Source organism: Ambystoma mexicanum, chromosome 7p, assembly GCF_040938575.1.
Source record: "Ambystoma mexicanum isolate Mex_15411 chromosome 7p, UKY_AmexF1_1, whole genome shotgun sequence".
NCBI classification, from domain to species: Eukaryota; Metazoa; Chordata; class Amphibia; order Caudata; family Ambystomatidae; genus Ambystoma; species Ambystoma mexicanum.
In genome coordinates, this window is record NC_090939.1 from 501,586,824 (window position 1) to 501,613,603 (window position 26,780).

At 44.2% G+C, this 26,780-nt stretch overlaps 1 protein-coding gene across 2 annotated transcripts in view; it reads left to right on the forward strand.

Annotated features, from left to right (window-relative positions):
- The window catches only part of MED14 (mediator complex subunit 14), a 1,766,813-nt gene extending 1,750,704 nt beyond the window's left edge, over nt 1-16,109 (forward strand). For both annotated transcript variants that reach the window (XM_069636537.1, XM_069636538.1), the window contains one exon: nt 15,491-16,109. In XM_069636537.1, coding sequence (XP_069492638.1) covers nt 15,491-15,564 — 74 coding nt within the window. In that variant the 3' untranslated portion in view covers nt 15,565-16,109. The remainder of the gene's footprint in view (nt 1-15,490) is intronic.
- The last annotated feature ends 10,671 nt before the right edge of the window (nt 16,110-26,780 follow it).

Here is a 26,780-nt window from a genome sequence, read left to right on the forward strand (position 1 = left end):
TGCTAATTTATTAAAGAAATTAATGTTGGAAATACTGAGGTTAAAATCTTGTCTTATGCAGATGACATGCTACTTCTGCTGTCAAACCCGGAAACATGAGGACCTGTGTTAAAAGAAATGTTTGAGGAAGTGGGCAAACTATCGGGACATAAAGTAAATTGGGACAAAACTGAGATTTTTCCTCTGTCTAGGATATGTGATAATAGAATTTTGGAATCTTGGAATTGTAGGTGGTCTCCAGAGGGTGTCAAATATTTAGGTATACATATTATTGGGGATTTAAATAAGATTATTCAATACAATTTAGATCAGGTAAAAACAAAATATTATTAATTAAAAGATGGGAAAGATTGAACCTGAATTTATGGGCAAAAATGTACGCAATCAAAATGGTCCTGTTGCCTAAACTGTTGTATATTATTCAATCAGTCCCATTAATGATTTATACAAAACAATTGCTGAAGATTGGTAAGCTTTTTCAAACCTTTTTGTGGAGAGTAGGCAAAAAAACATTCCAAAATGTATTTTGATGCAAAAAGTGGAAGAAGGTGGTTTTGGTTATCCAGATTTAATAAAGTATTGCTAAGCCTATTTTCTTAAGAAGAGCTTGTACTATTTTAAGGAGGAGAACATTAAAGAGCCGGTGTGGATACGCATGGAAAGGGGGATTTATGCACCATACCATTTGGAAAATCTTTATAGTATGGAAAAGTAGTCTAATTAAAGGCTAACGTTACAACCAATAGTGGCAACCAGGAAGGCCTTGGGGTCATGATTTAGAGAAAATGGACAAAGTTATGGTTTCAGCCCGGATGCATCTATCTGGCATAATGAGACATTACAGCTTAATAATTGAACTGGAAGAACTGGATTAAAAATGGTATTCTAAAGTTGAGTGACGTATTGGATGGAAACATGTTGCTGTGTTTTGAGGAACTACAAAGTAAATATAATCTGGGACGAAGAGAGATGAGTGGATATTTAGATTTGGTTTCTTTAATCAAAGGAAGAATATGCCTGGTGACTTGTTTGGGGTGAAACCAGAAATTAACAAACTGTTAATTGGACAAGAGTGTACTGTACAGACTTACACGTGCTTCATGCCCATGGAAATGGGACATAATCTAGCTTGGAATAAGTTAAGAGGCCTGGTTGGGTGATGATGATATTGTTATTTCGGAAAATGATAGGAGGGAAAAATATGCATTTGCGTTTGATTAGACAGAAAATTATTGGTAGAGTATACTGGACACCAGTTAAGATGTTCAAATTGAACTTGCGATCAGATGAGATATGCTGGAGTTGTGGGAGGGAGAGAGGTACTCTTCTACATCTACTTTGGGACTGTCCGAGGGTACAGGGTTTTTGGAAGGATGATGTTGCTAGAATTGATTTGATTTTTGGAATAAATATGCATAGATCTGCAGCAAATATAATCTTACTCTTACATGGGGATAGATGTGCAAGCACTAAGCCGCATCATTTCTGGATTGATAGGGCTGTGTTGGTAGCGATTAAGCTGATCCTTAGGATTTGGAAGACAAGGAAGAAACCTAATGTTGAAAATTGGTTGGTGGAATTACAGATTCTATCAAAGTATGATAAGGTCTCAATGAAGAATAAAGGTAAAGAAGAAGACTACTTGATGTTATGGGGAATGTGTGATGCCCTTTATGGTTGATGTAGCAGAGGGACTGTGAGAGGTGGAAAAGGAGGGTAGTAAGAGTGGAAAAGTTTACTCACCTCCCCCCTTTTTTTCTCCCTTCTTCTTTCTCCCTCTTTTCCATTCATGTTGTCTTTTGTGATATTTTATGTGTTAGTGAGTACTTTTGGTAATTATTTGGTATATTATATTTCACATAGGGTGATTGTTTAATGTATTTAATGCAAAATGTACTGGAATCTCGAATATTTATTGTTTTTATGCATTATCTTGTTAAAATCTATGTGAAGATATTATGATTTGCCAAAAATCTGAAAAGCACCCTATTGTAAGATAGTGTGTGCTGGGTCTACAAAGTTAAAAAGGTAAGTAAATTCATTTTCACTTTACTACTCTTGGAAACAGTAGTTATCCAAGAGAAGTTCATTAAACCTTAGCAGAAATCCAAAAGACTTCTCTGTGACACTGCACTGAGGCTGCTGTGTCACAATGTAAAAAGATGTCGTCTATGGAGTTTGTCAGACTCGAAAACTAAAAGAAACACAAGGTTGAAATCAAATAAAAATGCATGAGAGAGTGGAAAAAATGAAAAGTCCAGGAAAAGAACTGGGTGTCTCTAGGGTCAAGGGAATTGGCACATTTCTGAGAATTCTCCCTAACACTGATAACACGCAGTCCCTTATGCCACTGTCGGGTGATTACGATGCAGATTCCTCCTCTCTGAATCTTATCTATAGCCTGATCCAAACTTGGATGCAGCCGAACAAGCTACCACCAAATAAATGATGCCAAGACGGAATTCATAGTGGTCGGTACTGTACCCCAACTTAGGAAGTTAAGCTGTTAAATTAAAACACAAGCAAAAGTAAAAACTTTGGGACTCTATCTAGATCAGAATCTGACGATGAAGGCGCAGGTGAATAGTTTGGTTGCAGGCACCTCGCATCAACTGACGTTGCTAAAACAAGTATGACCGTTCTTGAATGGCTCTGGTGGCACATGCCGTTATTGGGCCAAAACTGGATTGTGCCAGCATCACCAAGGGGGATTTATCTCTGCTCCAGAGCATTCAGAACAATGCGGTCCACATTGTGGAGGGACTGCTTAGTACAGACCATGTGTCTACTGCATACAGAGACCCACATTGGCTCCCAGTGAGCAATCGTATAGTGTTTTGTGTACACTGCATTTTTCATTGCTGCATCTACTGGCAAGGGCCCGAGTATCTGGCCAAATATCTCACTTGGCTTCCGGCCCGTAGAGCACTGCGGTCTAACTGCACATGCTTGCTGGTTATTCCACACGCTAAATTTTCCTGTGTTGCGCAGGGGTCTTTTCTACATGCAGCACCATTATTGTGGAATGCCCTTCCACCCAATATGATATGGCATTTATAACGCGCCTGTACACAAGTGTTTCTAGGCGTGACATGTGCGCCGCTGCCGGATTTTAAACAGAAACTAAAAACCTGGCTGTTTTGCTGACCGGACATCGGCTGCTTTCTAACTCCTACGCCCCTGTGTCTCTCCTTGTTACATTTATTGTGTGTGCGTCATGTCTAGCACCCCTGTGCCTCTGGGCTTTTTGTTTCGCACTTTAGAAATAAATTGACAGGGTTAAACCAGGCTGTCAGTCCATCCCGTCGCCTCTTGTGTCACTAAACCTATGAACCATAATAACTTTTTTTCAGCTGGAAAAAAGTGGGATACTGAAAATTCAAGGAGAAATGGTGCTCAGCCACCTGCATGCCTCTGACTCTCAACCGTGTATGTAGCAGAGAGAGGGTGCAATGGTTCACTGAAAGATGCAAGTCAGCAAATATTGCTTGCAACCTGCTTTGTGGTCCCTACCATTTTACCTTAGCAAGACCCTGTGTGGATCATAAATCTAACATGTCATCTGTCTGTAAAAGTGGGAAAGACATGGGGCTGACTGGCTGTGGTTACCGCTGTGGATCTGTGGCCCAATCCACAGTTAAACTGCACGCTCACACGTACCCATACATGAAGCCTTCTGGATCATTAGGACGCCCATGGCCCATCCCACATGGGGATAAAAGGGAGTGGGAGACAACGTATTGTGGATTATAGTGCATGAGTCCAGGGATGGTGCATTTAAGGGCGGAAAGGTGCAGGGCTGGAGGAGGGATAAAGGAGGAGGTGGGACCACAGTTAACTGGAGAAGGAAGGAGGGGCATGCACAAGGTGGTGCCAGGAGAGTTGAAGGAGCCTGCAGCAGGAAGTGATGGGTGAGTTAGCGGAGGTGATGAAGGGAGACGATAGTGTGCAGGCAGAGGTTTAGGATTTAACAGGAGAGGGGATTGCCCCAAAATAATCAATTTCTGGCAGGAGGTGGCGGAAATATTGCACATATGTACGGTGGTCCCCCCGCAGCTGTCCCTTCCCAAATATTTGTTTGGGATATATGCAAATTAGCGACACAACTCGGGCGCTTATTCAACCTAGGCTATCTGCTGACTAAAAAATGCATTCTATTAAGATGGAAATCCAGATCTGCCCCTGATATAAAAATGTGGACTCAGGAAATGATCTTTGCTAATGAATGTGAGGAGGCTTATTTGTCCCTCGTGACGCCTCGATGTAGACCAAAAGATATTTGGGGCCCGTTCCGAGCTTATTTGAACACACAGAATACTGTATAAACTATGAATGTTCATACTCTACTGACAAAGTTCACATGGTGTAAAAGCCTCTCATAAGTTTTGTGCATACTCCACTGGTTGTTGCATTTACTGCCACTCTGTGGTAGACTGTTTTACACGTGATGTATGATTTTCACCGCACTGAACAAATAAAGTTTAAAAAAAAAAGATTTAACAGGAGAGGAAAGGAGAAAGAAAGGTGCAGGAAGAGGCGGAAAGAGAGTTACCTGTGGAAGAGTGGGAGGAATTAAGTGGTGCACAAAAGGAGGTGGAGAGAAGGTCGTGTGGAGGTGAAGGTGGGAAGAAGAAAGATAAATGGAAATGTTGTAATCGTTAGGACCAGGAGAGAAAAACAGAGGGAAACAGGAAAGGGGAGTGGTTGTGCAGAGCACTGTGAGACGTTGAGAACACAAGGAAAGTGAATGATGCACAGGAAGAGCAGAAGAAGCCCAGAAAAGGAGGAAGGGGGTGGTGATCAAGAGGAGGAGGAAGTGCCTCAGAAAGGGATCAGCAGGAAAGAACACTGGTGGTGATATTGGGTCCTAGGTAGACTCATGAGCGGGTGGGGTCTAAATCGGAGACCAGCAGAAGTGGTAAAGCCTGAGAACCTAAGTGTTAAACAAGTTATAAAAAGACTGGCACTGACCCAGAATCAACAGCAATGCCTGATGCTCCCGATCAATCCCCTTCTTTGGGGTTTGAATTCAGGAGCTTAACCAAGGATGCCTTGGCTAAAATCATGACTAGAATGAGGCCAACTACTTGTGCAGGAGAGCTCCTGCCGTCCAGAATTATTTTGATTAACAGGACCCAGTTTCTCTGCTTCCTTATCCACCTCATTGATGGCAGCTTTCATGATGGTTGTGTCCCTGAGGCTTTGAAGAGGGTTTCTGTCACTCCTTTATTTAAAAAAAAAAAACAGGCCTCCATCCCAAAGACTATACTAACTTTAGACCTATAACCAATGGGCCCTTTTTTTGAGGATCTTGACTACACAGTTCCAGGAATACCTGGAAAAATCTGGAGCTTTTCATTCAAGACAATCAGGTTTCCACACTAATTACGGGACGGAGAAGACATTAGAACCCGGCACGCGCGGCGCAACGGGAATACTGTGTGGTGATTGGCTCATTTGCGAGCCATACCACACGGTATTCCCTTTTACACAGTGCGTGGCAGCTACTCTGTTCCCGGCGAGGGGTGTGGCAGTCCCTCAGCCAATGGGGAGGCTCGAAACGGGGCAATCCCCGCTCCAAGCCTCCACACGGCTGGAGGCTTCCATCGTCCCCCAGCGGAGACCGCGGTACTTTTTTTATTTAAAAAAAAAAATGTTTTTCCTTCCCTGTACCCCTCCCTTCCGCCCTCCCAACCCCACTTACTTTCTATTTTTCTTCTGGTCTTGGGAGAGAACGTGCTGGGAACACTTGTGTTCCCAGCGCGTCCGCTCCTGATGGCCGCCATGGAAAGGGAAAACGGACTACCTTTTCCCTTTCCCGGCGGCCATTTTCTTTCATTTTTTTTTTCTGTTTTGAGACAAGCGAAACATTTTAAAAAATGCCATTAGCACCCCGGTCTAACGGGCCGGGGTGCTAATGGCAATAAGACCCTCGGCAGCGGGACAATACCGCCCACGGTAATGCGCCCCAGGCTTCGTTACCTGGGGCGGTATTGGCCCGCCGCCTCGGGTCTTATTGCCACATGAAGTCTGAGATGCTTCCGGTCATGGATCAAGGCAAGGTCGGGCTGCTGATGTTGTTGGACTTATGAGCAGCCTTTGACCTTGTTAAGCTGCTGGATGGGTTTCGGGGGGGCATGTCGGGTAATGCCCTGGCATGGATCATGTCTTTCCTGACAGGCCTGCTGTCTTGAATTGTCTGGGCCAACGCTTCATCGCCTGAGGAACTACTGAAATGGGGGGTTCCTCATGGTGCATGTATGTCCCCTTGCCTCTTCAATGTGTACTGCCGCTCATTGTGCAACTTGCTGGCCGGGCTGGGTGTCCATTTCACGAATTACGCTGACGACACCCAGCTCGATTTTGAACAGAGTGGCAAGTACACAGTGGATTTGGATACTGTGAACAAAGTTTATACTGATATCCAACAGTGGATGACTGAAAATTGAATGTGCTTAAATACCAAAAAAACAGAGATCATGCTCTTTGGCTCACCTCAGGCAAGATCCAAGCTGGACCCACAATACGCAGCTTTTTGTGTGCAAGGTCACAATATCCCCACTGTGGAAAAAGTCAAGGCACTGGGAATCATTTTTGAGTCATCTCTGAACATTAACGCCAACATAGAGTGTGTAGTGAACAAGGCACAGTACACACTGCGGCTGTTAAGGTTAGTTAAACCCTGTGTTTCCTAGGCAAATTGTGCCACTCTGGTACGTGCTCTCGTGATGTCCCGGCTGGACTACTATAACGTCCTCATGCTGGGCTCTAGCACTAACAATCTTAGACTCCAAGTCCTTCAGAATGATGGGGTTCTGAGACATGAGCCTATTTCTCTCCATAGGAGAAGTTTTCATTGGCTCCCTGTGGAGGCCCGGATCCAGCTTAAGGCCTTGACATTAGTGCATAAATGGGCAAGCCCACTAGTTACCTCAAAGTAATTGTTAACATATGTACTCCGACCAGGCTTACTAGATCTTGTCAAGGAATCCATGTCTCAGCCCCGAGGAGTAAGAGAGCTAGAGGGCTGGGTAGGTCCTTTGATTCGCAGGTTGCCCCTTTGTAGAACAAGTTGCCTTTGTCACTTTGTGCCGAAACAGATCTCCTGAAGTTTCAAAAGGGAGTTAAAACTGTTGTCTTCGGTTGAACCCCCCCCTCCCGCCCTGGTGCTTCTCATTCTCCCTTCTGTCGTCTGCTCTCTTCTTATGTGCCCTGATGCCTGTGTGCTTACGGCGCACTAAAAGTGCAAATAACAATAACAACGCTTTCATAGCTGAGGTGGCTGAAATCGTAGTCTACGCATTTCGGACCACACCTCCTTGCTTTTGAGGGCTGTTCACAGAGAACCCGGTTGAAGCCAATTTGTCCCTTTTTTAGGCATCCAGACAACGCATGGCGAAAGGCATAAAGATGTTTGCGATATCCTCATTTACGACCTGCAGGCACTGCATTTTCTTTGGGTGCACTATCTCTTTTAGAAGGACAGAACTCGCCATGAAGATGCATTGGCTACGGTTTCTGACAATTACGCTTTGCGAGCATTACAGTTGATCTACTGCAATCCCATGCTGAAGAAACTGAGAACCAAATCTAGAAGAAGAGATGCAACAGGTCCCCTTTCCTCAAAGCACCACTCTTCTTCATCCGCTAAGAGGAGATGTCACCACTCGGCAGGGGTTTGACTTCTGACACCTCACCAGCTGCAAAAGTCTATTTCTCCTATTGCTGCTGCTGACTTTCTCTGCTTAATATGTTACCAATATTCTCTGCCTTCTGTATTTTGTGTGTTAAATTAATTTTGTGCTCTAACTTTCAAGATGAATTCTGTAGATCAACCCTGTATTGGGAAATATAGCAGAGTCTCAAGAATGAAGTGAACTTTTGTCCTTAGTCCACCACTGTTAAGGTTTTGAAGCTGAGAGAAATTCCCCTCTTCTGAGTATAAATACAACGCTCTCTTTTGTGATCTGTATCTTGAATGCCAGCCTTCCAGAAAGCCTTTCTGTTCTGTTGGATCTCCTATTTGTTAGGCGCACCTTCCAGCACCCACTCTTCTGACAGGTAAATCAAACAGATTTTTTCTTCACTCCATAAAAAGCACATCTGGAAACCTAGACAACTCCACAACCTACCAAGTGATTTCCAATAGACAATACCTAGGTAATCTTCTTGAAATCTACATTTACAGTCACATTTTCAAACATGTCCATCAACATAATTAACCAGGTGCCAGTGGGTTTTCGACCAATGACAATAATTAAATGCGCTCCTTTCCATCTGAGATTTTCTTAAAATCAACGCAGACACCAACATGAACTCTGCTCTCACAATCCTAGATATCTAATTGAATTCTGACAGCATGAACCACAAAGCACTAATGAAGAGGCTGGAAGAAACTGGGCTTGGCAACACCACGCTACAGTGGAGAAGATGTGAAACTGAGGAGAGGGCGATGAACTGAAAGATCACCTGCGCTGGGTCCTTTTTACATATAAAATGAATTATAAGCCACCCGCTTCATGTGTCTGGGAAAGGACCTACACCCTAGAGGCCCTAACAAAACCATGAATAGTAACCAAATACCCAAGACTATGCTCGTGGAACAGATTATTTGACAACATGTGTGGTTTAATATATCATAAGGAAGTGTTCAAGATGCAACATCAGTGCAGTTTAAGCCTGTATGAGAAAGGTATGAGTTATAAAAGACAGCCAACACGTTTTTCGACCTTGATGCAGGTCTTTTTCAAGGCCGAACAATTCACTCAAAAGGACTACCTGGAGGATAGGGCAGTCTTTCCCCCAATAGGAGTAATTGCTATCAATAAGAGCCCAGATGGGTCAGTGCTTATCATATAAAGTAATGTGCAGCTGCTGCAATTCGGCTTGCAGACCTTTAATTGTTGACAAAATATAAAATCAGCGTTTGTCAAAAAGCATATGCAGTGCTCGTCAAATACATATGCAGCTGCTGCAATTCGGCATGTAGTGTGGCATCAGCGTTCATGAAGTGCATGTTTGGGGAATTGCAGAGTCATGCACATGCAATGCAGACCATTCAGCGTTACTTTTGGCGTACAATGGAGGAGTTCCTTCCTCATGGACACAACAGAAACCACTTGATTACAGCTTTCATTTCCAACTGCCACAGGATACCTGTGACATACTGAAAGGATTGACACTATCGCCTCTAACGCTTACTTGGCCCTACTCGTAAGTCTCACCAAAAGGCATGAACCACCTAATGCAACTATGCGATTGAGACACAAATAATTTTCAAAATGACCACTCAGGATGCAGATACAGCCCATTATAATTTCCCTGCTCAAGTGAATGCTAGATGACTTATAACAAACTTAAACTAAACCTAAACAAGATGTAAATAATGATTGTTCCACCACCACAAGCGCCAATAGCCTGGCCCACAGAAAGGGCAGCCTCCCGGGTATCCATCAAGAACCATATGATTCCAACGTATAAAGCGCAACATTTGCCCAGTGGCATCTTGGCACTAAGCAAGACTACAAAGAATAAATCAAAATCAAAACAGATGCATTTTCTGGGCACGCCTAATGAAAGATAGTCCTCAGTCACACAAAGTGACAGGAGAGGGGAGCTGCATGTTTTTGCGGCAGTGATGAATACCCGACCGCCCACACGCACAAGCTTAATGCGAGAGACTACAACCAGCCACCCCTGGGCTGAGTGCAAGGCTCAGGAAGGAACATATTGACAGAGCTTCTGTTTCAGGCATTTTGCACCCCTACCATAAAAAGCCAGATGAACCAGGCAGAGGGATTTAAAAACAGTCCGCTGAGCCACAGGAAGACATTGTAGTTGATGCAAGGTAGGAGAAATGTGTGATTAACGAGGGGCAAAGGAGGCCACCATGGCCGCCAAGTTTTGAAGAACTTGGAGCAGGCAAATCGTATAAGCCGGCTGACCTAAATATAATGCGTTACAATAGTCCAGAGCAGAGAGCCCCAATGATGCCACCACAGGGCACCTCAGAGAAGTGGATATAAAGGGCAAAACTTTACTTAGGACTTTGAGCTGGAAATGGCATTGTTGGCAGACTGCACTGATCTGCTTATCGGCAGAGAGGGCAGAAATGTTGCCCCTGAGGTCCTTCACCACTGACACCAGGGTGTGAAAAGGACCAAGGAAGAGGGGCCAAAACAAAGGGGTCCACAGGGCAGCCGTCCAGGTGAGGCCCAACACCTCAGCTTTGTCACCATTCAGCATAAGCCAATTTCTACTCATCCAATCCCTCACGGCTGCCAGGTAAACCCGAAAGCGATAGGTGCTCTCCCTAGGGGCAAGACGGAGATGCACAATGATTTGTGTGCATCATCGGCTAAGAATAACAAAGGAAGCTGTGGGAGGCCATGAACAATGCACACACAAATCAAGGCATTGGTAAATGAATATTTGCATTATATATGCTTACTAGGGAAAATCAAGCCCTTTCTGACTTTGCCACAAGACAACCTCTCACCCTTTTGTTGATCCTGTCCATAGTCTATTGTGCAAAACACATATACCGCATATGAAGATGAATTTCTAAAATCAGGCCCTGGGGGCAGGATTTTAGGCAACCTTATTTATGGTAAACATGGAAGACACTGAGCGGTTAGCCAAACCCCAATCAAGGTAGTGTGGATGAGCAGTCAAGGCGTAGTGTAAAAAAAAATCGTGAACGTGGTCAAGGGCTACAATTTGTCCAAACGGAACAACACCAAGAATTCAAGTTTGTCAGTAAGTGTATAAAATAGTTATTTATTAAGCCTTTATGAACACACTAAGCATATAAAAATCACAGGTCAGTAATGTAATGAAAAACTGTGTGTGTGTATATATATATATATTCACCATTAGAAATAAGAGTGATTATGAATTATATACCAGTATTCAACAAGTGAGTAATCGGATGAAGGAAAAACTGTTAGATTAGATAGAATAACCACACACCCAGTACCCTTTTTCTTATGAAAACCAGCACTGAAATGTATTGGGCCTTGTGCCCAAAACGTCGCAAGTTCCAACTGTGGTTTCTTCAGGGAAGGTATTTCAGTACTGATATAGTGGGCTGTGGTGGTGCTTTGAAAGTTCTTTAAAGTAAAATAAGTATTTACTTCAAGTCAGGTAAGTATGTCACGCTAAGCCTATTCCCAAGATGAGCCTTAGGAAAGGATCCTTAGCCCAGGTTTGAGGACCAGAGGCCAGGCCAAAGGGAGTTTAGGGGCAGGGCTCTACACCAAATGTTACCCTATGGGAGAGCGGTGGGACAGAACAGGTATACTCACTTACACCCCTGATTCTTCAGGTGACACAGCAGGTGTTCTGGAATTCACTGGGGGGCCCATTCTTCTGTCCTTGGTTCAGGTGAGGGAAGCCTAGTAGTCATGGGTGCTAAGGTAACTTTTCGGGTTGGGATCTAGTCACGGTTCTCACCAGACTGTTCCAGGCAACATCTTGGAAAAAGCACCCAACTGAAGAACAGATGTAGTGTTTAGCGATGGAGACCCTTCAGGACATCTCACAGTATTGCAAAGAGATTGTTCCAGCACGGGTCACCACGATCAGGCGTCGAAAGGTGATCTTCCAGTGGTGAACACAGAAGCAGTAGTGAGATGGCTGAATTTACAAGGAAAAGTGATTTATGGCATAAAGTGAAGATGTTGGTAGTCCCAAGGCTGTGCCTGGATTGGTGACAGCTGCAGCGGGGTAGCCCAAAAAGGAAGCTGGTCAGTCCACTGGGTGGTCCAGGGGCACTTCTGAAGGCTTCCAAGTTGTGGATCCTTGAACAGGAGCCGGGACTGGTTGTTCCCTCCAGTCCAAGGGTGAAGCACCAACATGGGTATTCTGACAGGCAGACGAGCACTGCTTCACTGGGCCATTCACTAGAGTGCATGCTGGTCATCTGGAGGCATCATCTTCTGGTCATCGGCGGGCTGCTGCTCTTCATAGAAGTCTTGGTTCCAGCAATGATCTGTCGAATAGCTGCAGCTGCCCTCCTTTTATCCAAGAATCATGCTGGGAGCAAACCTACCAATGTAAAGTACCTGCAACATTCAAACGGTCCTTGGTTGTCCAATCCTGGACAACCATTGGTCTTCTGTTCTGTCCAGCAACAAACGTTCAGGCGCCAGAGGATCTGGACTCGGACCACACAGTCCCAGCCCCCTCCTCTAACACACACACACATAATGCCCACAGCCCATGAAAGCAGCAGCTTTGACCGGGAAAGGAGTTACCATATATGGTATTTCCTGACCTGGGAAGGCAGGAAGACGGCCAAAGCACAAGATGCCCAAAGAACAATTCCCTCACTTTCCATGCTACCAAACTCCTAATCTCCTCTCTCATCTTTTCCTGCCTCTTCTATTGCTCTTCTTTACTCTTTGGACTACCCGCATCTCATCTTGCCCCCCTTAAATCCATCTACCACTCTGCTGTTCGTACCCTTTGTCTCCTTACCTCCCGTGACTCCATCTCTACTTCGCTCTCTTACCTTGGCTGGCTACCATTTCACTCACAGCTAAAATTTTACTTTCTCTGCCTTGTCTTCAAATCTCTCCATGGTCTTGCTCCTCCTTATCTCTCCTCCCTTCTCTTCTTCTACTCCCCCTCCTGTTCCCTTCGTTCCGCTGACCATTTCCTTCTCACTGTACCTCCATCCTCCCGTTTCCGCTCCTTCCAACTCCTTGCACCTCTGCACTGGAACTCACTCCCTCTCACAATCCGCTCTACCACGACCTTTCCCTCATTTCGCACTTCCCTTAAATCCCTCCTCCTCCATTCTCCTCCTTGAAACTTCCTCCTCTGCCCTCTCTGCTTCCCCTCCCCCCTCATTCTTCCCTTTGATTTTCTCCCCTCTCCTACCCCTCCTCTCTCCCTTCAATTTCCCTCCTCCAACTCTTCACCACCCTTCCCCCCCTAATCCCACTCCCCTATTCCCCCCTCCCCTTCAGTTAATTGCTCTTTTCACTGTTTTGTCGAATGATTCATGATGTAATTTTGCTTCCACTGTTATTTTGTTGATGTTTTTATGTATTATGTTGTTCCACTGTACAGCGCCTTGGTGTAAAGCGCTCTATAAATCAATAAATCAACTAACAATCAAAAATATTGTGATCGGGCCATTTTAGGGTGATAACTACATTAAGTAGCCATTCGCGGTAAATGCAAAAGTGCATGAGAAAAAGAACACAAAAACATCACACAGCTGCCACCAGCTCGTCTTAGACACATCGTCAAAGTAACCAAAAAGCCATTAGGTACAATGTTTAGAAGGATACAAAGTATCCTAACTGCACTTCACTGTAAGGTGATGGGTGCAAATGTAAAAATACAAGAATTTCAAAAGAGAGAAAAGGTGACAGTACTGACATTCTTAGTTTCCCCATACGAATGAGCAAAACCGGCAACAGAAGTAAAGCCAGAAGGCTTTATTACCTCCAAAGGTCAGGCAGGATTCAAAAATAGGGAAAAAGGGCAGGGGGTCCCATATGAATCTGTGGAAGGAAAGGTGCAAAAAGAAAGTACACTTGGCATGCCAGATTACCTCACTAAGAAAGTTCAACACACTCAAAATGCAATGGAAAGAGTTCTCATTAGACTTGACAAAAGGGAAGACCACCCCACTGGCTACAGTAAAAAAAATATTAACTTGAAGGCACTCTGCATCACCTACAGAGCAGAGGTCATACAAGGAAAGCTCATCCCTTTCCAACAAAAGTGAACACTGAGATCCTGCAATGACATGCTTCTAATATCTCCATGTCTACTTACATTTTGGGAATACATGCAATGACCCAATCAGGCCTGATTTCTGAGGTTGGTTATTATTAGGATTCTTATTTTTTCTTCATTAAATGTGGCATAAAAACAGTTTCTTCCATGTGCTCTGGTAAGTACATCACACAACTCTAGCTTTTCCTTACAAGATCAGTTTATATTTCTGAAACATTGATGCTGTTTGTCATTGATCATTTAAATAAGTGTTCTCTGCTTTGCTGGTATCTGCGAAAACTCATGTAAAATATGGTTGCAAGCTCAGATCTACGAGAATGAAAGAGCATCTGTAAGTTAGTATTTGGTATTTCAAGTCAAGGACGAACTATGCCAACATCTATACTGAACACAAGTAAGCAAGGAAGAACAAGTCAATTTTTCCGTGACCTGAGAGAGCTTAGTCTCTAGTCATATCTAGCATGGATTTCAAAGCATATTATGGTGATAAATTCTGGAAAACTTTCACTGGCCCAGCATAGACCTAGGATGTCAAACCTGGCATTACTTTAACTTGTCTGACACAGGATTTGTGAAACAGAATTTCTGTTCCAGAGCACATGGGGATGTTTACTAGACTCTTTAATTAGCACAGACTGGAATGACTTGATAAAAGACCATGCTATATATTCTTATACATTTACTGTGTGTTACAATGCTGTGCTGATAACTCCTTATTTAGCTAGTCGTTTTGCTTTCTCTACTATATGTTGAAACTCTAGGATTTTTCCCCCCTTCCAGGAAATTTGTGTCTAGGTGTTTTGCTTTTTCTATTGCATGTTGAAACCTAGGCCTTTGTCCCCCTTTCCAGGAAATGTGTATCTCAGTGTTTTGCTTTTTCTACTGTATGTTGAAACTATAGGCCTTTTTCCCCCTTTCCAGGAAATTCATATCTGGGTGTATTTGCATTTAATGTAACTCTCACCTTCTCCCCTTCTTGCACTTCCCTTCCTCAGCACTTGCCCGTTCGAAATCGTCTCACAACCTATTCAGAATGCTTTTTTCTTCCTTTCTACCCCTTTCCTGCTCTTCCCCCTCCTCTCCTTTGCTCTCATGCCGTAGCACTTGCATGTTCTGAATGTTTCAAGACCTTTTAAGAAAATGTTGTTTTTGTTTTATACCTTCTTCCTCATCCCTTCCCCCGTCTTGATCCGCCTTGAAACACAATTGTGTAGTGCGCATTACAAATAACCAATAAATAAATTGATATGATATCAAGAATGTTTGTGAGTTATATACACATATTCGATCCCCTCCTCCAGTTCATTATTTCTCTTGTCCATCCCCTCTCCTCTGCACTTTCCCCCTTCCGTAAACTTGCGCGTTCTCAATGTCATTGGGCCTACTAAGATTGTTATTTTTGTCCTCCCTTGTTCCCCTCCCTTGCCTTGTCGCGCTCTGAAACACTTGTGTTTGAGCGCGATACAAATAAAATACATCATATCTTGTATCATGTTTCAAGTGTTCATATTTGTGGTCGTTGACGAGTTTATTTTACACTAATGTATCTGGATAAGACTGGTGGTTGAGCTAAGCAGACCTAATTCAAACCTTCTGGAAAAAGTCTTGCATTCAGAAAAATTATATGAAAAAAAGGCATGAAAGAATGATAAGCCATAGACCTGCATTTGAAATTTAAGTTGAACTTTAAGACTCAGCCATTTGTAGATCTTAATACTATTGTCTTCTCTTTTAGGTGATTGCACCATATTTCCTGCAGTGCGGGATTTAATGGCAAACCTTACGCTGCCCCCCGGAGGGCGTCCATAGACACTAATGTTGCTCAGCATGGATGACAAATACTCTAGGTGGAAAGACCGCAAAGAGGGAAATACCAGTTTCTTATGAAATGTAGCCTTTTGATTTCCGCGGAAAGGACATTTTGACGTTCAAAGTTTTTAAACGCTCAAAGGAAAAAAACTGGCCACTACTTTCAGGGATGCACTTCTTTTTCATAAAAAGTAAATTAATTTAAAAAAATGTTTTGTATAGTGCTCTTGTATAGTGTGTTTTACTAGAACACATTTCAAAATAGGTTGTCTCCGATCGCCATTCATAGATTTAATATTCTGTTTTATACTGCAAAGATTATGAAAATGCCAATCTCCTGTTTATTTAATGTGTTTTCTTATGTTTTGGTGTAATACTTTTTTTTAAAGTAAGTTTGTCATTTTGGAATACTGTAAAACTGTGACAAAACTTTATAATGAAGCTGTATTTTAATATGAATGCTTTGAATCCTAACATGAAAATGAATCGGACTTGTTGTAAATGTCCACGGGAAGCAATATTTAATAAACAAAATACAAAAAATACTTTTTCTGCCTGTATTTGGTGATTTTGTCAATAGGGGAGTGCCAAAAAGCATTTGACATACAAATTCCAGTTAAACGTTTTTATTCCTCCACAAAGGAAAGGGCTGAAGGAATACCCATAGAGCTTCAAAGAAACGAAACTATTACACAATAGTGAAGGCTCTATGGTAAAAGTGTCAGGATGGAGAAACCAATCTAGCTGGTGCACTGGTCTATTTTAAATGGACAAAACATCTTTAGACCATTGTCCAATTCTGGGGTGTCATTCCTGAGAACACCATTCGTCTCCCTCACAGTTCACAAGCATGTTTCTTTCTTAGCTTTGGTACTTTGTTTATGCAGATGTATTGTTCTCTTGGAGCGTAGTCATAGTTAATACTCTTTTACTGGCTCTTTTGTATGTACCAAGTGGAGGTGTCTGGTAGAACTGTGTTCTTTCTAACTGACTTTCTCCCACGGATTTCTCCTCTGTGATAGCCTATCTCCAGCATAATTGATTTTTGGAAACTTTTCCACCACAAAGGGGGTGTGTCCCATCTCTGAGTTGACTCCTCCCAACTCCTCTACAAGCCCTAGGCTGCACATGACCTCGGGGTCACGACGCCACGTCCCATGACCTCAGTTTTGTTCTCTGCATATTCTGTTTACTTCAGTAGAACTGTTACTCCAAGTTTTACAAAAATGCCTCTGGCTTCAAGACCTGCACAGACTCTGGTCGACAAGTGTTGGTTTCCGACCCCCACAGGGTTTCCCTATACTGTTTCGGGGAGGAGCACAGGAGCACAACCCCTAAGACTGTGGCTCAGGTCAGTCGATGGATCCAAAAGCTCTCCTGGAACGGGTGACTAACCTCTTCACTTTTTTCCACAAAGAAAACTACAGCAAGATATCACATTCAGAGTCCCCTGGTGCGGTGCAGAGGTCGGAAGACCAGTGTTTTTTTCGAAAGGAGGATAAGAAGCAGCAGCAGCAGCACAGCAAGAGGTCTTGTTCACCGACGAGTTCCACTCGGCACCACTCTACTTCCTCTTAGAAGAGCCACCGCTCCAGGGACTCGCGTGAAGTGGCTCCTTAGCCATTTCACACCCAATCCTCCACCTACATGGAATTTCGTATTTTATATTTATGAAGCGCTATATGCCAAAGCGCTATACAAACATTATTTGAGACAACAGTAAAATAAGGGGAAAATTAACTTGACAAAACTGAAACAAATTAGGAGGACAGAAGGTGATCACACAAGCGAGAACGGAAAACAGCACTGCAAGAAAGAGAACATAGAGTGAGTGGTAGGGCGTTCCAGTGTAGTGGGGCCAAAGGGGAGGAGGAGCGAAAGCGTGATTAGATGCTAGGAGGGTGAGGTGCAGCTAGGAGGAACAAGGATTGGGAGCGGAGAGAACGAGCAGGGCAGTAGACTGAGACAAGGGGAGAAAGATTGGAAGAGGAGAGATTGTGAAGAGACTTGAATATGAGGCAGAGAAAATTTAAGACGAGTCTGCATATTAGAGGATGTCTGGCATTGGGTACTGGAATTCTGCATCCACAGCTCCAGGGTCCTGAATTCATAGACATATTTTTTTCCGATTTGAAAAACTGTGGAATATAGTCAAGCACAAGTTCACTAACTGATAATACGAGATGTGAGGTTAACACTGTATCAAGTTCAAGGAACAATTTCGTTTTCGAGCTCTCTAATTGAGCACACACATTTTGTATTGTTATAGAGCGTGTAGTTTGAATACATAGAAGCCACTTGTATTTTAGTTGCTCCGAGCAGGATATGCAAATAAGATGGTTGGAGTACAGCACAGTGCATCAAGGTCAGTGAACCGACCCCAATTTGACTGAACACAGGGGCAATGAGCTACTAGATATACAGATACTAATAGGTGTCATATATATTGGTTTTTCTGCAGGGTCCAGCTCATAAAAAGGTCCTGACGAAGGTGGTTTCATACAATTGCTGCCAAAAGGTCTTCCTGCGAACAGGCATTTTTCTGCTCCTGCATCAATAAGTGTGGGATTGTGATATCCCTGATCCATATGCTGGAGACGTAGACCCTCAAGACAATAAATAGGAAGACAAAAACAGACAAACGGGAAAGTATGCTAAGAGTCTAATGACGAGAAAATAAATGTTTTCACCTGATGTTTACACTGTAATCAAATGAGCTAATTTCAAATAAATGTGATAAATGTTTCAAAGGAATGTGGGGGCAGAGAGTGAATATTACTAGTGATTTCAAAATCAAAACGCTTCACACAGGAAATAGTAATAGTCAATGAATGTTCATAGATTGAAAGACAATTCTAATGTGGTCTACAGGTTTTGTGTAAATATGCAGTAAATCTGCACATTGGCCCTGTGATAGGCCTTCGGGTGGTGAGTATCAATTGAATGGATTTATTCCTGCATCCCATTTCAGGATGTGTATTCATGTATTGTTTCCTGGTGTCTTGCATTTCTTGCAGCACTTAGTGCCTGTTGGTTAGGGTGTGTTGTAAAAATAATTTGTGCATAAAAGCAAATATAGGATAAGTATGGCAGCAATAATTATGCTGCAAGAGAAATAAAAATAACAACGAAATGCATACAAATATTTTTACCAATAGCATTTTGCCCTATGGAATCATTCAACATTTATTGCTCGTCCGAGAAGGGAGCAAAGACGTTAGTGTTATGTTGGGTACACTTTTGCTGTATTAGAGAGTGAAATGGCAGCCAGCAAAGACTAAAGAGAGCAGGGGAAATGGGGTCACAAGGAGAAAGGGAGAGAAAAGAAGTCAGATTGAGGAGTTGTAGATAGATTTAAGAGGAGCAAGATGGGACAGGGGGAAGGGCAAAGGGGGAAGGGTAGAGCAATAGAAAAGACCTGAAAAAATAAGAGAAGAGACAAGAAGTTTGGAAGCGTGGAAGGAAAGTAAAGGTCTAGCCTTACAAATGTTAAACAAATTAGCACAGCAAGAACGTGAAAGAGGAAATATGGTGAGTAAAAGAAGAGGAGGAGATGAGGTAGACTCCCAAGCTGTGCACTGTAGACAATAACATTGATGTAGGGAATGAGAGAGGGGGAGGAATAAAAGATGATGGAAAGAAAAGAACCTCAGTTTTAGTAGAGCTGAAAACAAGATATTAATCGACCATCCAGGATTGGATGGCCACAAGACAGGAGGTTACAGTAGCATAGATTGCAGATGAGAAAGAAGAAAAAGATAGAAAAAGCTGGGTGTCATAAGCATAGAAATGGTGAGGCACCCCAAAAAGGAAGATGAGAGAAGCAAGAGGATAGGTATAAAGAGAGAACAGGAGGGGACCCAGTACTGAACCTTGAGGAGCAGCGTAGTGTAGTGGGAAGTGGAGAGAGGTAGTACGTGCCCAGGAGACTGAGTGGGTACAAACGGATAGCTAAGATTTAAACCAGCCGAGCACAGAGACTGATATCCCAAGAGAGTGATACAGTGTCAAAGGCTGATGACAAATCAAGGAGGATTAGAAGTGAAGAGTGATGTAACGTGCAAAGAGGAGGGAGTCACAGACAGAAAGTAAAGCCGTATCAGTGGAGTGGTGAGGACAAAAACCAGATTGGAAACGAGGTTTTAGTGAGTTAGAAATAATAAAAGAAGAGTTCTGAGAATAAACTACACATTCCAGAAGCTTAGAGGGGTAGGTAAGAAGAGATGTATGACGATAGTTCAAAGGAAGAGAGGGAATAGTAAGAATTGTGGCGTGTTTGAAAGAAGAGGGAACAACCAGGGATTTAAGTAAGGTGTTGAAGATAGTGGTGAGAAAGGGAAGTGAGTGACGAGCGATAAGTGCCAGGCAACTCTACATCTTCACGTAGAAGACTGGATCATTTTCGATGAGGAGGATGACCCTACACCTTTCAGGAACGCTTTTTATGCCCTCATGGAGGGAGGGAAGGACTGTTGGAGCTGGCTTCAACTTGCAGGAGGTAAGTGGTCTGGATACATCCACGGAGTTGAACATTGTACCGTTGTCTACTCTGTGGAAGCCTCAGGTCTGTTTTGAACTGCTGGTAGCCAGAGTGATGGAGGCACTAGGATGTTCAGCCCCTTCCAGGACAAAGGTTCAGTTTGTGCTTATGATCCACAGGTCCTTGGAAGGAGATCTTACTGCCCTTTAACTCGGCAGTTGAGGCTCCTGTACTGGAAGCCTGGGAAAAGCCTGCATCCATCTCTGCAGTTGACCAAAACTTGGTAAAGAAACACAGCCGTATCCTTCACACCTGGCCTTTCTTTCCACCTCCGCTGAGTGCTCGGCGGCACAGGCTGTGACTGCCAACCTAAAAAAGTCAGTTTCCTAAGCAGAGCAAAAGATTGAATGCATGGGGGAAGAACGTTTTCGCCTCAGGCATTCTTGTTTGATAATTGCTTCCTGTGCCCTGGCTAATTTTTCTTTTGGGCTTTGTTCTGCAGTGTCTGGGGCAGCCGAACACCTACCTGGCAGAGAGGCGGTTGAGTGCTTTGAGGTACCCTAGTTCAAGATGGTAGAGAGGCTTCTAGTCAGATATTGCAGGCAGGGCTGGACACAGCTGACTGTATGAGATGGGCGTTTCTATGGCAACAGTAGTGAGGAGGCACTCCTGGTTGAGAACCTCAGCGTTCACACAGGACATGCATGCAAAGCTCCTAGATGTGCCTTTTGATGGGCATAACCTCTTTGGGTCTAAGGCTGATGAATCCTTAGAGGTTCCAGTCCTCTAAAGCCATGGCAAAGTCCCTGTGTCTGGCAGTGCAACAACTCTCGACTTCTACTAGCTGGGTGGGAAGGTTTTGGCCCTCCACTTCCTATACCCACCATGGGAGAAGTCAGACACCCTACGGCAAGCTGCAGTAATGCTGTTTTCCCAGAAGAGAGGAGCTCCAAGCGATGGGATTTGCTCCTCTGTGGTTGCCTCGGCCGCCCCAGTTGCAAAGCACCTGTGAAGGGCCATTCTTTCACCAGTCCCCAGTAGGAAGGAGAATTTCCTGGATCTGCTCAGAATGGTGTCTGACCCTTGTGCCTTGTAGGTCGTTCACCAGGGATTTTGTCTCCCTTTCGCTAAATGCCCTCCATACTATCCTTCTTCCAGCCCATTTTGCATCTGGGCACTCTCCTTTTGGAGGAGGTTCATCAGCTTCTGGTGACGGGTGGGATCGAACTGTTGCCGCACTCAGAATAAGGCAGAGTATTCAGTTTATTTCTTGCTGCCGGAGGATGGAGGCTTGTGTATCTGGGAAATTAAGCTTGTACCTATGACAAATTAAAGCTGGAAACCTAGATCCTCCAAGCTCTCGATCAACAGAACTAGTTGGTGTCACTGCACATTCAGGATACATGTGCAATATCTCATCAAACACAGGAAGTACCTGAGATTTGTTTTCTGCCATGGACACTTCCAGTACAAAGTCCTTCCGTTCCGTCTGTCGTTGCCATCCAGGATTTTCACAAAGCTGATGGCAGTGGTTACGGCTCACCTCAGAAGGGGAAGGCATTCATGTCTATTCTGGCTTGGACCTCTGGCTCGTCCAAGCTCGCTCCCCAGACTAAGCGTGAACACATTTGTTCCATATGTGCAGCCTGTTGTTTAGATTGGGCTTCTCCCTGCGAGGATCTCGATAGGTGGCCATTGGTCTGTCCCGATGGCAATGCATAGGGGAACCAGACAGGGGTGTCAGTTCTCGCTGTTACTATTCCCCCTGGCGATGGAGCCAACTGTGGCCAAACTCCAAGGAGAGCACCTTCTGAGAGACATACAGCTTGGTCCTCACATGCTGGTCATCTCGTTGTACACAGACGATATATAGTCCTTTTCTTTAGTGATTCTGCAGTAAATCTAGCCCCTGTGATGAGGCAAATTACTCAATTTGGGGAATTTTCTGGGTGGAGGGTTAACCATGGGAAGTTGTTAGTGTTCCCCTCACAGAGCGAATGAGGGTCTTCCCTGACGAGTTTGGTCTCTGCTGGGAATGAGAGTTTACCAAATACCTGTGTATTGTATTGTCCAGAGACCCAGAGCTGCTATTTAGAGAAAACTATGGGAAAACCGTAACCACATGCATAAATGGCAGGACCTCCCTCTGTCCCTTATGGGCGCATCTCAGTGGTCAAGATGATGATAACCTGTGGTTTCTTGTACCTCTTTTTGAACATCCCTCTCTATCTTCCAACCATTTTATTTGCGAGATGGAGAGGGATTGGCTTAAAGTTTCTATGGGCGAGCAAATAACACAGGGTGAATTGGGACACACTATCGCAGCCTTATGAGAGGGGGGGCCTGGCCCTACCAGACTTTGAACGCTACTATTGGGCTGCGCCTGCACATTGTTTGTCATTCTGGTACACCACCTGTTTCATCAGGCCACATGTACAGGTTGGGGTGCCTCTCGCTGCCCCGAATTTGCTAAGAACGGTCATACTGCAGCCCAGGGCGCGGAATACATGTGTCATTTGGTACAGAATGGCAGATAAAGTCAATGTGGAGATGGTGTACTCTCCCTAGTTACTGGCTAGATGGGAGACAGGGATGCAGATCACGAGGCAGAAGGCTTACCTGTGTTTAATGGCCAAAGTCGGAGTTAACGTGATTGGAGATTTATTTCCAGATGAGGTATTTCTGTCCCTGGAACAGTTAAAGGATAGAGGGGGTACGTCCCCATTGGAAATGTTCATGTATTTCAAGGCGCAGAATGAGTTTAAAGCCTAAATTCCCATGTTTCCTGCGCAACTCCCAACGTGTCCGCTTTTACACTTGACTATTCAATCCCAGGGTGAGAGCTGACTAGTCTTTCAGCTATACATTAGCCTCATGCCCGGAATTGCGTGCAATGGGGAGAGACGACAGTTTGGGAAGGGAGATCCCAGAAGAAGACTGGAAGTACGCTCTATCCCAGATCCAGAAAGTCTACTTGAATTCTAGCATAAAACTCATGAAGTTCAAATTTGTGAACCAGACATACCATACCCCACCCCGGCCAAGATTAACAGATACTTCCTGGCCATGCAGGATGAATGTGCACGTTGCACAGCGAGCCCCAAAGATGTTTTACATTAACCTGATGTTACCCGCAGTTTGCAGAGTTCTGGGAGGAGGTTTTTGTCAATGTCTCATCTTCAGTGAGCACCTTTGGCCGGAACCTCTGGTTGCCCTCCTGGGTTGTACAAAAATATTGCCCAGGCATACCTGAAGATTGGCAGGACTGTTGCTAGTGCTGGCGCATAGAAGAGTTGCCATGGCTTGGGGAGAGGGGCAGCTCCTAAGGTGGTAGCATGGTTGGAAGACCTAGCCTATTGTTATGATCTGGAAGTGGCCTTTATATGTACAAAGCCTCTCCATGCAAGACCCATCCTCCTCCCCTTGACATTTGGGCTCTGTATGTGCAATATGTGCTGTCAATTCCTGAATCTTCCTTGGAAAGTAATGCTTAGGCAACTATCTTACTCGTGATGATTAAGACTATGGTTTTGTTTTGGTGGACCACTGTGGGGGAAAGAGGGGCAATACTTTGTTTATGGATGCTTCGTTTTGTAATACGATTGTACAAGTTGTTTGCTTGTTTATGAAAATGGAATAAACAAAGTTTAAAAAAAGAAGAGATTGGGCTTCTCCCTGAACTTAAAGAAATCTCATGTATCCCATCCCATTCTCTCCGATTTATTGGAAGTACGTGATTATACCACAGTGCAAAATTCCAAACTAGAAAATGTCATATTTGAAATGCGTGTCGCAGTATAATCACGCATTATTTCCCCACATCCCCTTCCCGCTCCCCCACTTACCTTTTGGAGGCAAACTGTGTGCTGCTGACTCCCCTGTTTCCCTGCAACGCCAGTTCCCTTCCCTTCACTTAATGGATGGGAACTGACGCTGCAGGGTCCTTTTTGTTTTTGATAACTTTATTTGTATCCGCTCTATTGAAAGCGGGGCACACTCCCGCAACCCCGATCCCTTTATAGCGAACAAGGGACCGGGGGAAACCCCTGCTCCCCCTTTTTGCTATAATGGGATAGTATGGTATAGTTATTTCAGATTTTCGGCTGTACAAAATTTGAGTACATACGTAATTCAAACAATTCTACCAGACGTTTTATTTGGTGCAGGCTCTCAGCTACTACATCTCTTGGATGAGGGATATCGGAAAAGATGATGAGCTTTTTCTCAGTTATGCTGATGCCTGTGCTGGCGAAGCTGCGACCAAACCAATTCTGTCAAGTTGGATCATTCACTGCGTCCCGGAATGCTATTATCTCGCTGGGTGGGATGTGCCTGAAGGTCTCCGGGCTCATTCTACCAGAGGTTTTGCTGCCACCTCCCCCGTACAGAGGGGGCTCCCTCTCTTGGACATTTTCCAAGTGGCTAGATCGGCTTCTCTGAATGCGTTTGCCAAACATTACTGCTGGGATTTGCTCCCAGGGCAATGCGCACACTTTGGCAGAGCAGTCCTCTAGAGTTTTCAGATTTAGGTGTTTTGCTCTCTTCCATCCTCCAGATCCACATGACTGCTGGCTGTGGGAGTCTATCATAGATGACTAATCCATGAGATAAAAGAATCCATTAGAAGAAGAAATGATTTGAATGCCTCAACAATCAAGCACCCCTCTACCTAGCTGAAAGAATCAACTGGAGACCCTCAAACCGACTGACGAGATCTGCCAACACTTTCTTACCTGAAGTCCCGAGATTCAAACTTACCACAGCGGGTGGATCTAGCTTCCCTGTTAGAGCTGCACAATCATGGAACATACTCCCACCTGACCTCAGGCGCCCATTACCCTACACTAGATTTAGATGTAACGCTCTCAAATGGCTGCACAACAATGATATGTAACGATATTCACCCTTATCTAGCTGATCATGCTATACATATGTTAAGACGGTATTCTTCTACGCTTACCCATCTTGATCCTATATGTACTGTATCACTTGTATCATTTGTTGTAAGTTACCTCTGTTTTGTAATAGCCTATGTCAGGCACTGTAACTAAGTTTCGAGTCTACTTGTATGGTTGCGCCCAGCTGCCCAAGGGCTTGGAGCGCATTATCAAATAAATAAACAAACAAACAAACTCAGTAATGTTCTTTCTGGTGGATATTGCTCGTACGGGTTCCTCCTTGCCTTCCCAACCTCCCCCTCCTGGTGGAAAGCTAGTACACTTTCATAAGTTTATATTCTGCATCACTTTTACAACAGATGGCTGGAGGGAAAAATCAGAACTGAGGTCATGTGGCGCAGTACCTAGATATATTTTGGTCCAACCTTGTTTTCTGGCATTGGGTGCATAGAGGTAGAGCTACTAGAGATAGAATATCATAGGTGAGCAATCCATGAGTGGAACATCCATTAGAAAGAACATTGCAGAGTGGTAAGTAATGTGTTCTTCCTACTGATTATCTGCAGAGATATGTCCCAACTTTGCAGCCCTATGGGTTACGGGTATATGCTGAATGGGGTGGGTCAACAACAAAGGTACCCAGTCTAGGAGGAAAGGATCCAAGTCATGTGGTGATCTCTGGGAGACCCACAGTTGAGTCAATAAAAAGAGGATGCCACAGCAGCTTCTGGTTGAAGAAAGCTCAGTAGCGGCCCTAGCCAAGGTCACAGGTTGCCCCTCTGGCCGCAGGACAAGCACTAAAGGTCCACACACCACAGGAAAAGTACTATGGTCCTGCTTAATGGTACAGGAATTGAATAAAGGGTTCACCAGTAGCGCCAGCCACATTGGGCCTGTGGAACAATGCAGTGCTCCTACACCAAGCACAAGCAAGTTCAGAGGAGCTAGAAAAGCCTTGCAGAAGTGCTGATCTAAATTGTCCAGCCAGATCAAGTGGCAGGAGAGCTACACAGGGTTCCTTCTGGTCACAGGATATGATGGTACAGAGCTTTCATTGGATCATCTGCTGAACCCCTTGTCTGTGAATTTCGGGATCAGATCACAGCCTTTGACAATATGCTGGTGCGCAGAGTCTCTGCTTACATTCCTAAACTGGTGATATGTTCTGCCCGTAACCTCCAATTACACATTGATGCACTTTCGTCAACCAGACTTTCAGTGCTGGTCGCCACACACACAATTTCAGGGCAAACTTGGTGGATACGGATTCCAGAGGAATGCCCGACAACCCAGTCACACACGGACATACCCACACAAGTCCTTTTTGAGCTCCTCATCGAAGCACCCTATACGATCATTCACTGTGTCTGCACAAATACAGTTGCTAGTTTACCGAAATTGAACAAACCAGGGCTACCGTTTTAGGGGTCTACCAAGGAGCAAGACATTCTCCCTGTGTGGTAAAATGGCTTTACATGGTACAACCACAAATTAAAAGTGCACTGCCACCAACTAGAATGTAGGCTCAGTGTTTGGATACGGCTACTTGCACAGGGAACATATTTGCAGTAGCCCCCACCATGGGAGCCCCAACTGGCACAAAGCGATAATGATTTGTGTCCCCAGTCAGACCTGAATGGGACTTGCTGGGGAAAAATAGACAAAAGCTTCTTTGGGCCACCAAACATAGGCAAAAGGGGATTTTCCAATATAAGCATGATATAATAATTATTTATGGTGTTTTATCCCCTATGAATTTGCTGAAAGCTTTGTGTTAAAATTGCTTTGAGGGAATTGGCAATGAAGATTATTGCAGCATTTTCATTTAGGCACAGGAA